We start from the raw sequence: 13,988 nt of genomic DNA, 5'->3' as shown, positions 1-13,988 counted from the left end.
GGCAGATATACATGCAATCAAACGGGTTTGAAAACTTTTCAATTTATTCTTTTGTTTTCAAGAGAAACATTCACCTTTTTATTTTTCTTCTGTATTCCCGGGATCCCGGGATTTCCCGGGAAATTTATTATTTATTTCCCGAATCCCGTGAAGCTGAAAACCGTCGGGATATGAAGGCTCTAATAGAGATGTCCAGTAAAAGGTGCATATATGGGAAAAACACAATTGCACTAATAGGTGGATTAGAACAATTTCAATATTTGATTTTTATGTCCAAGATCTTTCCACAGAAAATAACCAACAAAATAACGCAAAAATCGAAGAAATCCGTCATGTCGTTCTTAAGTTATGCGATGACACACGGAAACCATTTCATTTTTGTATATAGAGATATCCAGTAAAAGGTGCATATATGGGAAAACACAATTGCACTAATAGGTGGATTTGAAAAATTTCAATATTTGATTTTTATGTCCAAGAACTTTCCACAGAAAATAACCAACAAAATAACGCAAAAATCTAAGAAATCCGTCATGTCGTTCTTAAGTTATGCGATGACACACGGAAACCATTTCATTTTTGTATATAGAGATATCCAGTAAAAGGTGCATATATGGGAAAAACACAATTGCACTAATAGGTGGATTAGAACAATTTCAATATTTGATTTTTATGTCCAAGAACTTTCCACAGAAAATAACCAACAAAATAACGCAAAAATCGAAGAAATCCGTCATGTCGTTCTTAAGTTATGCGATGACACACGGAAACCATTTCATTTTTGTATATAGAGATATCCAGTAAAGGGTGCATATATGGGAAAAACACAATTGCACTAATAGGTGGATTAGAACAATTTCAATATTTGATTTTTATGTCCAAGAACTTTCCACAGAAAATAACCAACAAAATAACGCAAAAATCGAAGAAATCCGTCATGTCGTTCTTAAGTTATGCGATGACACACGGAAACCATTTCATTTTTGTATATAGAGATATCCAGTAAAAGGTGCATATATGAGATAAACACATTTGCACTAATAGGTGGATTTGAATAATTTCAGTATTTGATTTTTATGTCAAAGAACCTGCCACAGAAAATAACCAACAAAATAACGCAAAAATCGAAGAAATCCGTCATGTCTTTCTTAAGTTATGCGATGACACACGGAAACCATTTCATTTTTATATATAGAGATATCCAGTAAGTAAAAGGTGCATAAGGTAATTTCGGGAGAGATGCCGCGTCATATATATATATATATATATATATATATATATATATATATATATATATATATATATATATATATATATATATATATATATATATATATATATATATATATATATATATATATATATATATATATATATATACATTTGAAAGCTTTTAATGAATATAAACAACGCAAAAATTCTCGTGTTCATGATTGAGAAAGGCACAATTGCACCGCTAGGTGAATTTTTAAACAATTTAAAAATATTTTATTTTTGCAATCTTGTGTAACGGTTAAGTTGGAGTAACTTAATTGAGGGTACTGTTTATTTATATGTTTGTACGAACAATATATTGGTAGAAGTTCCTTAAAAGCAGTTTTTGGTTGTTTCTACCAACAATGTATTTATATAACTTTGGTTTGTTCTTGAAAGATTCATTTTAAAAATCATCAATTCGTCGAAATTTTCATTTTTATCCATAAGATTGACATCACTACAAATCAATGAGTTTACTAAAATTAGTGCCTGAAACTTTAAAGAATAAACCGAAGTAAATAATTATTTTCTGTGCAAGGTTCTTCAACATAAAAATCAAATATTGAAATTTTTCTAATCCACCTATTAATGCAATTGTGTTTTTCTCACATGTGAACCTTTTACTGGATATCTTCTCTTATATAACGTTTACTCATCACGTCTCTGCGTCCATCGACAAAGCCAATCGATTACTGGGATTTATTTTCAAAATTTCCAGTTGATTTCGGGATCCTCTGTGTTTCAAGGCTCTTTATTGCTCATTGGTGCGCCCGCAGTTGGAATTTGCAAACGTCGTTTGGTGCCCCTATCAAGCAACGTGGAGCCTTAGGATCGAAGCAGTCCAGCGTAAATTCATACGATATGCGTTACGTGGATTGCCGTGGAACGATCCGTTAAACCTGCCACCGTACGAGGACCGTTGTCGTCTTTTAGGACTTAATATTTTAACGCATCGGATACATGCAGCGCAGGCTACTTTCGTGTCAAAGATTCTGCTGGCTGAATATGATGATCCGGAGCTACTAGCGCAAATCAGCCTCTACGCGCCTACCCGTTCTCTTCGCCCACGAGCCCTGCTGCATTCTGAAATGCGCAGCACTAACTACGCTGCCAATAGTCCGATTTTAGCAATGAGTCGTCGCTTCAACGAGTTTGCTGAAATGTTCGACTTCGTCGTGAATTCTTCGCCGTTTCGTCGTCGTGTATTGTCACTAGTTTAATTGTGTTCAGTTTAACTTAGTTTAGTTTAGTTCATTTAGACAAATTGTCAGTTGGACTTTTTTATACAAATACAAAAATAAAAAATAATATAAATATATATATATATATATATATATATATATATATATATATATATATATATATATATATATATATATATATATATATATATATATATATATATATATATATATATATATATATATATATATATATATATATATATATATATATATATATATATATATATATATATATATATATATATATATATATATATATATATATATATATATATATAAATGAAATGGTTTCCGTGTGTCATCGCATAACTTAAAAACGACATGACGGATTTCTTCGATTTTTGCGTTATTTTGTTGGCTATTTTCTGTGGAAGGTTATTTGACATCAAAATCAAATACTTAAATTTTTCTAATCCACCTATTAGTGCAATTGTGTTTATCTCATATATGCACCTTTTACTGGATATCTCTATATATAAAAACGAAATGGTTACCGTGTGTCATCGCATAACTTAAGAACGACATGACGGATTTCTTCGATTTTTGCGTTATTTTGTTGGTTATTTTCTGTGGAAGGTACTTTGACAAAAAAAAACAAATATTGAAATGAAATATTGAAATTTTTCTAATCCACCTATTAGTGCAATTGTGTTTTTCTCATAGATACACTTTTTACTGGATATCTCTATATATAACAATGAAATGGTTTCCGCGTGCCATCGCATAACTTAAGAACGACATGACGGATTTCTTCGATTTTTGCGTTATTTTGTTGGTTATTTTCTGTGGAAAGTGTCAAAAAATAAAAATCAAATATTGAAATTTGTCTAATCCACCTATTAGTGCAATTATGTTTTTCTCATATATGCAACTTTTACTGGATGTCTCCATATATAAAAATGAAATAGTTTTCGTGTTTCATCGCATAACTTAAGAACGACATGGCGGGTTTCTTCGATTTTTGCGTTATTTTGTTGGTTATTTTCTGTGGCAGGTTCTTTGACATAAAAATCGAATATTGAAATTTTCCTAATCCACCTATTAGAGCAATTGCGACATTTTTAGTTTAGGATTGTTTGCATAATTTGTTATTATATGGAGTTATTGGGTTTCAGTTTTTTTCCGCGACGGTCCTTTTTTGTTAAAAAGTTCTACTATATGATTTTACTTGATTTCATGCATTTAAAAGGTAGAGTGGTGAAGGAGTTGATGAATAACGGCACTATTCATAAAGGATGATAATTAAAATAAGTCATTAAAAAGCTTCGGCATAAGTTTGGAGTATTGTCGATTCTCCTACGGCCCTGTTCACACATTAGTAAAGCATCAGTATTATTACTGTACATAGAGAGAGGCACAAACAAAAACGATGTTTATCATAACTTATATTATAGAACTTTTCGTAACATGTTTTATAGTTGGAATCATTTTCATATCACAACCTAACTGGACTTTAAATAAATAGAAATTTGATCCACAAGCATTGCTATTTTTGCTTTCGTTGTATTTTCCAGTAAATAATTATAGGCAGGACAACGTCTGCCGGGTCAGTTAGTATAAATATAAATATGATCATATCTAATAAAATATGCGTATTAATGTAAGGTGACAAACTGAAGCATTGACCATTTATGCGCGAAAAACCAGATTGTGTCCAATTCTTTATGATATATGATCTATCCTAACTTGGAAAGGCTTAAGATCGGTCATAAATTATATTCTCTGTTCTGTTTTCAGCATGAAAGCTCCACCGAAAGAAGGAGTGACAAAAAGTAACCCTTCTAAACGGCATCGAGAACGACTCAACGCAGAACTTGATCTATTGGCGTCTTTGCTTCCATTTGAACAGAACATATTAAGTAAACTTGACCGTCTCAGTATACTACGACTATCTGTGAGTTACTTAAGGACTAAAAGCTATTTCCAAGGTAAGGATAAATCATAATTTTATTGAATTGAATAAATAATACAGAGTATATATATATATATATATATATATATATATATATATATATATATATATATATATATATATATATATATATATATATATTAAGCAATTTTCGCCAAGAAACCATAGGTCTATCTTGAATTTTGAGCCCCCGGATTTTCAAAAGTAGGTTTTTACATTTCTTACAAAAGAAATGTATAGGATTCGCTCAAACTTTGAAAACTTTTTCCGAGGCCCGGAGGGCCGAGTCTCATATACCAATCGACTCAGCTCGACGAATTGAGACAATGTCTGTATGTGTGTGTGTGTGTATGTGTGTATGTATGTATGTACAAAATGTTATGTAATTATCTCGGCAACAGCTGAACCGATCTTAATGAAATTAGTTTCAAATGAAAGGTCTAACGTTGCCATTTGACACTATTATTTTTGATTTTCGATATGTTGTTTACTTTCCGAGATATGAGCGATTTTGTCAAAACACAGCAGGTTTTTTGCAAATAACTTTCGAACAATACAATATTGTCCCACAAACTGCACATAAATAGAAAGCTTGTAAAAATACCTTTCTAACAAGCTATAGTTTGTTTAAGTCCGTGCACGAGCGGCGGAGATATTAAACATTTTGTATTTTTAGTTCTCGCTTACCAATTTCCACTAATTAAAAATGAGATTGTTTCATACAGAGTATTGCTTTACTGGTGCTTTAGGGGCAAAACTAAACCGATTTTGAATATCGGGGTATGAAAACACATCTACGTGATTCAAGGAATTCGATGTTGAGAACATTTTGTGAATTACCTTTATAATAAATGAACTATTTCTCAAAAATCAATATATAAGTTCACTTCAAAGGCAAAATAATGTGTTGATAAAGAAACAGTGAGTTCTAGTATTTATTCCTTGGATTAGGCATTGCATTCAATCATGAGGTAAATGTTGGATGGTATATCAATACACATATCAACAAGTAATTCACCTAGTAGTGAGATAAAAGATTTCTAATATAATTATACTTGTGGCGTCACCGAAAGCAACTATATGTTTGAAGCCCAAAAAGCTAGCGAACATTTAGCTGTTTTGCAGGATTTAGATTATACTGGTTATGGCGTAAAATTACTACTTACATTATTTATGAGAAGAATGTAAGAATCAATATATCATAATAATATACCTATAAAAATAATGTCACTGCATTAACCATCATTTGCCATTCCTCACACGCCCCCACACCATCTCTCTCTCTCTCACTCTCTCTCTCTCTCTCTCTCTCTCTCTCTCTATCTCTTTCTCTCTCTGTTCCTTTTCTATCGCATCTATCTAGCTATTTCTGTATCCATTTCTAAGTTGTGTGATAAGATCTTCTGCCAATCTGAAATATTTATTAATTGTAATTGCGAAGGTTTGAGAAAACAAAACTATTTTTTGTCTGCTGCTACATCAACTCAAGTTTAATTCAATTGTATTCAAAGCCTGCATCTACACGATAATTAAGGAAATTCATGGCTATATCAAAAAAATATTTGGCTTAACTGAGTAATATGAAAGTTTGACGATGAAAATTTTCAAAAGAGACATTACACGTGCGATATTTAAACTATTCGTATCTCTATTGAATTTTGATTGAAATATATGCTTAAAGACTGAAAGTTGAAGCCAGCAGGATTGGACTTGCCATCAACGTTTCGAAGACAAAATACATGAGAGGAAGAGGTTCTAGAGACGACAATGTGAACCTCCCACCCGAGTTCGGATTGATGGTGACGAAATCGAGATGGTCGACGAATTCATGTATTTGGGCTCACTGGTAACCGACGACAATGATAACAGCAGAGAAATTCAGAGACGATATTAGTGGGAAATCGTGCCTACTTTGGACTCCAGAGGACGCTCCGGTCGAACAAAATTCGCCGCCGCACGAAGTTGATTATCTTCAAGACGCTGATTAAATCGGTGGTCCTCTACGACCACGAGACCTGGACTATGCTCGTGGAGGACCGTTGGAGTTTTCGAACGAAAGGTGTTGCGTACCATCTATGGTGGCGTGCAGATGGAAGACGGAACGTGGCGCAGGCGAATGAACCATGAGTTGTATCAGCTGCACATTCGTTGTATTGGTACGAACTTTCATGAAAAATAACGGATCAAAGACCAAAAATATCCACAAATTAGATCCAGGAAAAGTCTCCCAAAGTACCCACTCTCGATGGGGGATGCAACTACAATGTGTCTTCTTACTTATCGTCGTCCATATTTGGATATACTGAGTAGTTTGAACCATTTCTTTTTCACAGTATTGGTCTGTATAGGACTTATTTATCCATATTTCCTGCACGAGAATTCCGAACGAAACAATATGAAAGCTATAAGGATGAATGAAAATAGACTGCATTGCAATCAACTGAATGCACGGCTTTTATGCTATCGACATATAGCCTAGACATTTCACACTATTTACTTCAATTCAAATAAAAACTTTGAATTATCTACCTGTCTCAGTCACGAATCGCATTCTCCGTCGTTCTCTGTTCAAGGGGCTCGAAAGCTCATGTGACCTTGTCTCGCTTTACTATATTCAATTGCGCGTTAAAATACTGGACCAGTAAATTCTATTTTGTACATAAATCTTGTCCGCATCTTTTTATTCGTTTTGTTCATCTGCGTTCATTTTACTTATTTTATTCGTTGCATGCTTGGGATTCACTCTGATCAGTTTATTCTTTTTGTGCATTTTACTCATATCATTCATTTAACTTATTTTATTATTTTTTTTTTTTCATTGTATGCACTTTATTCATTTTTTCCAGTTTATTCATTTTGTTCAGTTTCTTCATTTTAATAATCTGACTACTTTTTCAGTTTTAATCATTTCATCCAAATAATTTATTTGATTCAATTTATTTCTTTATATTAATTCATAACCTTTTACCATTGTTCAATTTTTTATTTTAATCAATGCATTTAATTCTGCTAATTTTCTTCTTTTTATTCATTTTATCACTTCAGCTCATTTTGCTTATTTGATTCGTTTGTTTTATTTATGCATTTCATTTATTTTTACTTTATTCATTTTGTTCATCCATTCTTTTTATTCATTTGATCCATTTCATTAATTTGATTCATTGTATTCACTGGACGAATTAAATCAATTTGATTCATTTGATTCATTTGACTCATTTGATTCATTTGATTCATTTGATTCATTTGATTCATTTGATTCATTTGATTCATTTGATTCATTTGATTCATTTGATTCATTTGATTCATTTGATTCATTTGATTCATTTGATTCATTTGATTCATTTGATTCATTTGATTCATTTGATTCATTTGATTCATTTGATTCATTTGATTAATTTGATTAATTTGATTCATTTGATTCATTTGATTCATTTGATTCATTTGATTCATTTGGTTCATTTGATTCATTTGATTCATTTGATTCATTTGATTCATTTGATTCATTTGATTGCAGAACTCACGAGAAGTTGGGTGCCTACTTCTCGTGAGTTCTGCAAACTAATCCAATAGTGAAATGTGTAAGAAATGTCTCATCTCACTGCTAGGTGGATTAAATCGGTTTTTTTTAAATACAACAAAATTTAGCAAAGCTTTTTAAATCAAAATTTGGCAGTATTTGTATGTGTCTTAAGGCATTTTGGGAGTCAAGGTATTCTTTTTCAATGTTATTTGTTACTTTTGAGTGCAGCCAGCGGACGTTTTCTGTATATTTTGCAATTTTTTCACTTCGAGAACAATGACGAATTTCTTCGGAAGATTGAGAACTATTCAACTTTATTTTATTGCAATCTAAATTTTTATTAGCTCAAAATGTTCTGCGTTGAAAATTAGATACACCTATATTATCCATCTTACAAGTAGGCACACCTGTGTTCTCCATCTTAAAATTGAATAAAATTTTAAGACATGAAATCGATTTTCCTTTTTTACATTTTTTATAAAAGAAATGTATAGAATTCGCTTTTTACTCACTAAACGAAACAAAAAATTTTACATTTCTTGTAAAAGAAATGTATAGAATTTGCTAGAACCTTTAGGATTTTTTCGAGGCCCTGAGAGCCGTGTCTTATATACCAATCGACTCAGCTCGACGATTTGGGACAATGTCTGTGTGTGTATGTGTGTAGGGGAACTAGGGTTAAAACCGACACCTTAAGCTTAACAATTTTTCTAAGTTGCCACAAAACCAATAAAATTATAGTTTTTATGCAGAATTCTTCTTCAGAAAATTCTTAACAACACTTAATTTTTTCAGCGCTTCAAAAATTAATTTCATTAAAAATTATTGGTTGTAAAACTTGGAAAACAAAGTGACTTTTTTTAGGCACTGCGGGTAAAACCGACACCCCGTAGGGGTAAGATCGACACCCCCTTTAATTTATTATCTCTTCACTTTATTAAAATCTTTATCTTTATTAAAAATGAGATATATGCGTGATTAATAAAGTATGTATGATGCAAATATGTGCTTTTTATTGCTTCATCATGTAGTGAGGGGAAGAAAGTTCGAAAGCGTAGTACTATAAATAAGAGTATTTTATGCTATAGTGTTCGCGCCAGCTCCGGAAAATGCCAGCACATTCCATTACCACCGTGAAACACCTCGAATCAACATTAGAAACCACTAGAAGCATCGCGTATCACCAGCAGCCAATAGCACGGCGTGGCAGCACAGCGCGCATTCGTTCTTCTCGCTCGCGCACGCTTCCATTCAAGCGCCATGCACCGTTCACAGCAGTGATTCATGCTGGAATATTCCAGAGTGTGTGTTTTCAATATATATAAACGACACCGCTTGTTTGTGAGTCAGTTATGTATTTAAGTTGCGTGAATAAACACCGTAGTGAGTAAACTAGTGTTTTCCTAAATTCAGATACCGTCTTGTGCCTCTAGTTAACCGCGTGTTTAGTTGTGTAACCAAGCAGGCTGAGCGCACTTGTGGAACTAATCCACCCTGTTTAGGGGTTTAGGGAAATAAATGTGCAGATGCAATTCCACAACCCAGTGCGTCAGTCCCCGTGTATTTCCCTATGAAGCCGGGCTAGCGCTTCAACATATAGGATTATTTATTGATATGAGTATTTCCAAATAATCCTTGCGCACATCATTGCAACCTCCAGTGTCATTTTATTTCGTAAGAAAAGATTTGCAAGCGTTCTACGTTCTGCTAATTGGATTCATTCACTTATAAGTGACACACACACACTTCTTAGTAAAACTATCTTTTTCAGATTTGATTTTTCGGACTCTGATCATCAACGATCTATTGGGGTATACATAAGATCATTGTCTCATTGTGATAAAGTTCGTCTATGATAAACCAAGAGAACACTAGAAATTCGGTTTGATGAGCTTTTTGCAGAAAAAGCAAAAGCTTCGATAGAATCAGATAAGCAAAAATTCCAATTTTTGATTTTTGAAGAGACTTACAAGAAATAAACACAATAAAAGTATTTCTGTGTATTTCTGCTAATACTATTGTGTTCTAATAGGCTAATTGAAGTGTCACAAATATCCCCAGTATTATGAAAAGAATCGCAAGTATACACAACCATCTTAACAGCGTGTCGGTTTTACCCTAACCACAGGGTGTCGGTTTTACCCCAACAGCGCACATTTTTTATAAAAACAATTAAAAATATTGAATTTCTCAAACTCGTCTTCAATACACCTAGTTGATCATAGGACAGGCCGATAATAACACTAGTTTACAAGAAAAATGAAGCTTCAAGAAAAAGTATTTTTTAAACTAATTTTGGGTCGCTGAACACGAAAACAATATTCATTTTGACGTAGGACTACGTCTTTGTTTTCGATATGGGGGTGCACTCTGCAAATTCTACAAAAATGGTATGTAACGAAAAGTGGTCCAATTTTAAACGCATATAATTCAGCCATCTCACGATAAATTTTCAATTTTTTTGCACAAATCGCCCCGAAATACTTCTAAGAATAGATTCCTATAGATAAACCCAAAGATTTTTGATATCATAGCATTAAAAATTAAATAATATACAACCTTGTCAAAATATCGCGCATTAACATACAGAAGATAGCGCTTCCCAAGCCCTGTACGACAGATTGGTGTACCCAGCGCGCAACGCTTCTATGAATGACGTCATCATCGACTATTTAAAGAACGGACTTGGCCAGACACGCTCAGTTCCCTGTTGAACGGCTGGCGAAGCAGATCACTGCGCTGTGTTTTTTACAGTCTGTGTAGCTGAGTTAAAAGTCCGTTACACTGCCTGTGGAGGGACGCTACCCTGTGTCGTCCAACAGGCGACCGCTCCAACTGCTTCCTAAATGCCGCTGTAATGTTGCCAGTAAATTTTTGATTTAACTAGCACATGTATTTGCTATTTGCGCTTGAAATTAAGTAATGTAGTGGTAGTAATAAGCTTTCCATTTTGGTTTAAACGCAAGGGCAGTTTTTAAAACAGGATTTGATTAATTAGTTTAGCTCATCTAAGCAATTTTATCAATTCTGTAAATTAAAAGGAATTTTACGGAACTTGGTGAATTTGGCCCCACTTGCAACTGGTATAATCAACCTGCACAAAGTGTTGCATAACGCAGGGCTGTTTTTTGGAACAAAATGTGTTATCATTCAGCCCTTCGCTATGCAAAATCACGATATTATGACAGATGGGCTAAGCGCGGCCGTTCCTTTCAATCGGGAAAGGCCGCGTGGAATTTTGGTGAAATGCGCTAATAGTGTCGTGGTGGTACTAGTTGTCTCTTTCGTTCTACCCATCATCATCAGCGTTGACTCATTTTGCATTGTGCGCTTGGGTTCAATGTTTGTGCGAATGTGTTGGTAGGTAGGGGAACTGGCGGTAAAATGAACACGTTAAGCAAAGTCATTATTTTCTAACTAATAAGTGAATGAGATATTACAATCACCTTATATGTTTCTTGTTAGACATGTTTTGTACATATCTTGTAAAAATACTTCGTCATAAACACATTTTTTCAAACATGATTCTTGATTTCTAAACATGTCCAAAAATGAAAATGAGACATCGTCGCTGTTGTGCTATCTTATGACAAGCGCCATTTTGCACATTTCGAGAAAAACGATTTTTAAAGTTTGAGATTTAATATCATGAAACTTATATATGGTAGAAACACTTCAGAGAAGACAATTTATGCTTCTACCTATTCTGTACTAATCTCTCAAATATTACGAAGATCGGTTGACTATGGTGCGAGTTTTCACTAAAAATGTAAACAAAAGTCGCACTCACACGTGTCATAGGTGTGTATTGATGAAAAAATTTGTATGACGTGTCATAATCGTGCATGGAAAATTTTCCAAAGAAAAAAATCATCAATTATGAACTTTTATTCATACCTTTGGCTTCATTTGCTCTATAAACAATCGGTTGGATGCATTTTGAAGAAAATGAGTCAGGGAATCTAGAAAAAATATTTATTTTTAGTTACAGTGTTGCCAAATAGGCAATATTTCCAGTTTAAAGCTAAAACTGCGTTTTTCTCCCAATACATGTATTTTTCGTTTGAAAATTATTATGCCATTGTGCTCCTACGACATTTTTACACATAAAAGTAACTAAAATTTTATTACAACTTGAGCCAATCCCAAGATATAATGATTTGAAGCAAAAAACTCACAATTTCTAATCACTTTTCTCGCTATATTTCACTAACCAAGCAAAATTTCAAAATTCTGGAAACGCCATCTTGTAGAGATTCGTTAGACGAGTAATGTGGCATATCTAACTCAGTTTACCCCAAAATGGCGTTTGTCATAAGATAGCACAACAGCGACGACATGTTAGCGAATGAGTAAAATGAACATGTGGCGGTGGTAAAATTAACAGCTTCTGGTGACCTGCAAAATGTCCTGTATGTATGCAATGCGCAGCGTTGGAAAGCATTTTCCGATCAATGCTAATATCCCAACAAATTATAAGCTTTGCATACACACAGGGCATTTTGCAGAAAAAAAAATTGTCACGGAAGAATTGAATTTTCATGACGTAATATTAACCATTTTAATATCATGTGGCATCGAAACACATCTACAAACTTGGGGTTATCCATGGGTGTTTGAACTTTTAGGATCTGTTTGAGAGCAACTAGACAGCTTGGTCTATACATGAGATGTGATTATATTGTCTAAAATTTGATTTTTCTTCACCGGTCCGGGTGTTTTTTCCCACACACAAAGTACTAAGAAAATAAATATTTTACATTAAGTAGTATAGTCCTACGTCTACAGTTCGTGCAACCCCATAGGGCTGCCCCTTGTAGTTTTTTTTGTCAAAAGAAGCGATTTTGTGATTTTTTCGAAAAACTCGTTTTTGAGCACTTTTTGTAGTCTTTAGTCAATATTTCGTGTCAAAATCATTCAATTAATATTGTCAACATGCAGGTTGAAAAGTACCGAAATTCCCTTTCCAAAAACATATAATATGTGTCGATCATATGTAAAATTTTGCAGCACTAAAAAGATTCCAAAGTTTAAAAAAAGTGCATTTTCGACTATTTTTAAAAGTTACTCATTTTGAATTGATTTTTTTTTGCGGAAAAAACAAATCTTTTTTCACACCTTTTAGAATCTAAGATGACAGATAATATGTTGCCCTGGTGCGGCGGTTTATAGGATGTAGCACTGGTCTCATAAGCCAGTCATCAAATATTCGAGTCCCTATCGGGACTCAGTGGGATTGTAGCACTAGCCACGTAATGTTCTGTGAACTGATAATCGGCTGCGAACCCTGTTGAAGCAGAAGGCGAAAATTCCTATAATTTGTTAAATATATATTTACCACAGACAAAACAAAACTTTTCCAACGATATTTCCACATTTTAAAAAGAGCACTTAGTTGTACAATGAAATATCCAAAACCATTCAAATGCCGCAGGATGGATGGATGCAAGCTCGAGAAGACAGTAGCCAACACAAACAATAACTATCAAGTATAGAAGATTATTTCAGCCGAAAATATGATTGTGCGAAAAATAAAAAGTTACAGTTTTCACTCAGTGCTTCATACAATCTACATTTTTCATCAGATTTTTGTGACCATTGGCTTAAAATTTATGTAAAAAGATAATTTATCTCATTAGATTTTAAAAGAATTTTCTTCTGTCCTTGATTTATTATAAAAAATTAACTAGAAATACGGATTTTAAAAAAAACAAAGGTCAGACTTTTTTTTTACTTTGGTCGATTGTAATCATAATAAACGTACATTTGTATATATTATACATTTTCAGAAAGGGCATACCAATACTTTTCGAACTGTTTTGATCGGATCCTATTTGAACGAGGTATTGACAAATAACTAAAATAGTTTCCACCTTTTTCAAAGAAATCTTGAAAATGCTTCTTTAAAAAAAGTGGACTTTGTTTTCGTATTCAGTGATCCAAAATTAGCTTAGAAAACAACTTTCTTTTTAGCTTATCGCGATTGCCTTAAAATTGTTAAAATCTGTCACATAAGATTCTGAAAATATGAAAAATCATTTTTCTGTAATAAAAA

At 33.2% G+C, this 13,988-nt stretch overlaps 1 protein-coding gene across 4 annotated transcripts in view; it reads left to right on the top strand.

Annotated features, from left to right (window-relative positions):
- LOC131690892 (aryl hydrocarbon receptor) overlaps positions 1–13,988 on the top strand; it is a 1,300,655-nt gene that overhangs the window by 340,362 nt on the left and 946,305 nt on the right. For all 4 annotated transcript variants that reach the window (XM_058976963.1, XM_058976965.1, XM_058976964.1 and 1 more), the window contains exon 2: positions 4,239–4,429. In XM_058976963.1, the coding sequence (XP_058832946.1) occupies positions 4,239–4,429 (191 nt within the window). The remainder of the gene's footprint in view (positions 1–4,238; positions 4,430–13,988) is intronic.

The sequence above is a fragment of the Topomyia yanbarensis genome, chromosome 3 (assembly GCF_030247195.1).
Source record: "Topomyia yanbarensis strain Yona2022 chromosome 3, ASM3024719v1, whole genome shotgun sequence".
NCBI lineage: Eukaryota > Metazoa > Arthropoda > Insecta > Diptera > Culicidae > Topomyia > Topomyia yanbarensis.
Note: the sequence above shows the minus strand (reverse complement) of the source record. Positions and strands in the feature narration are given on the sequence as shown.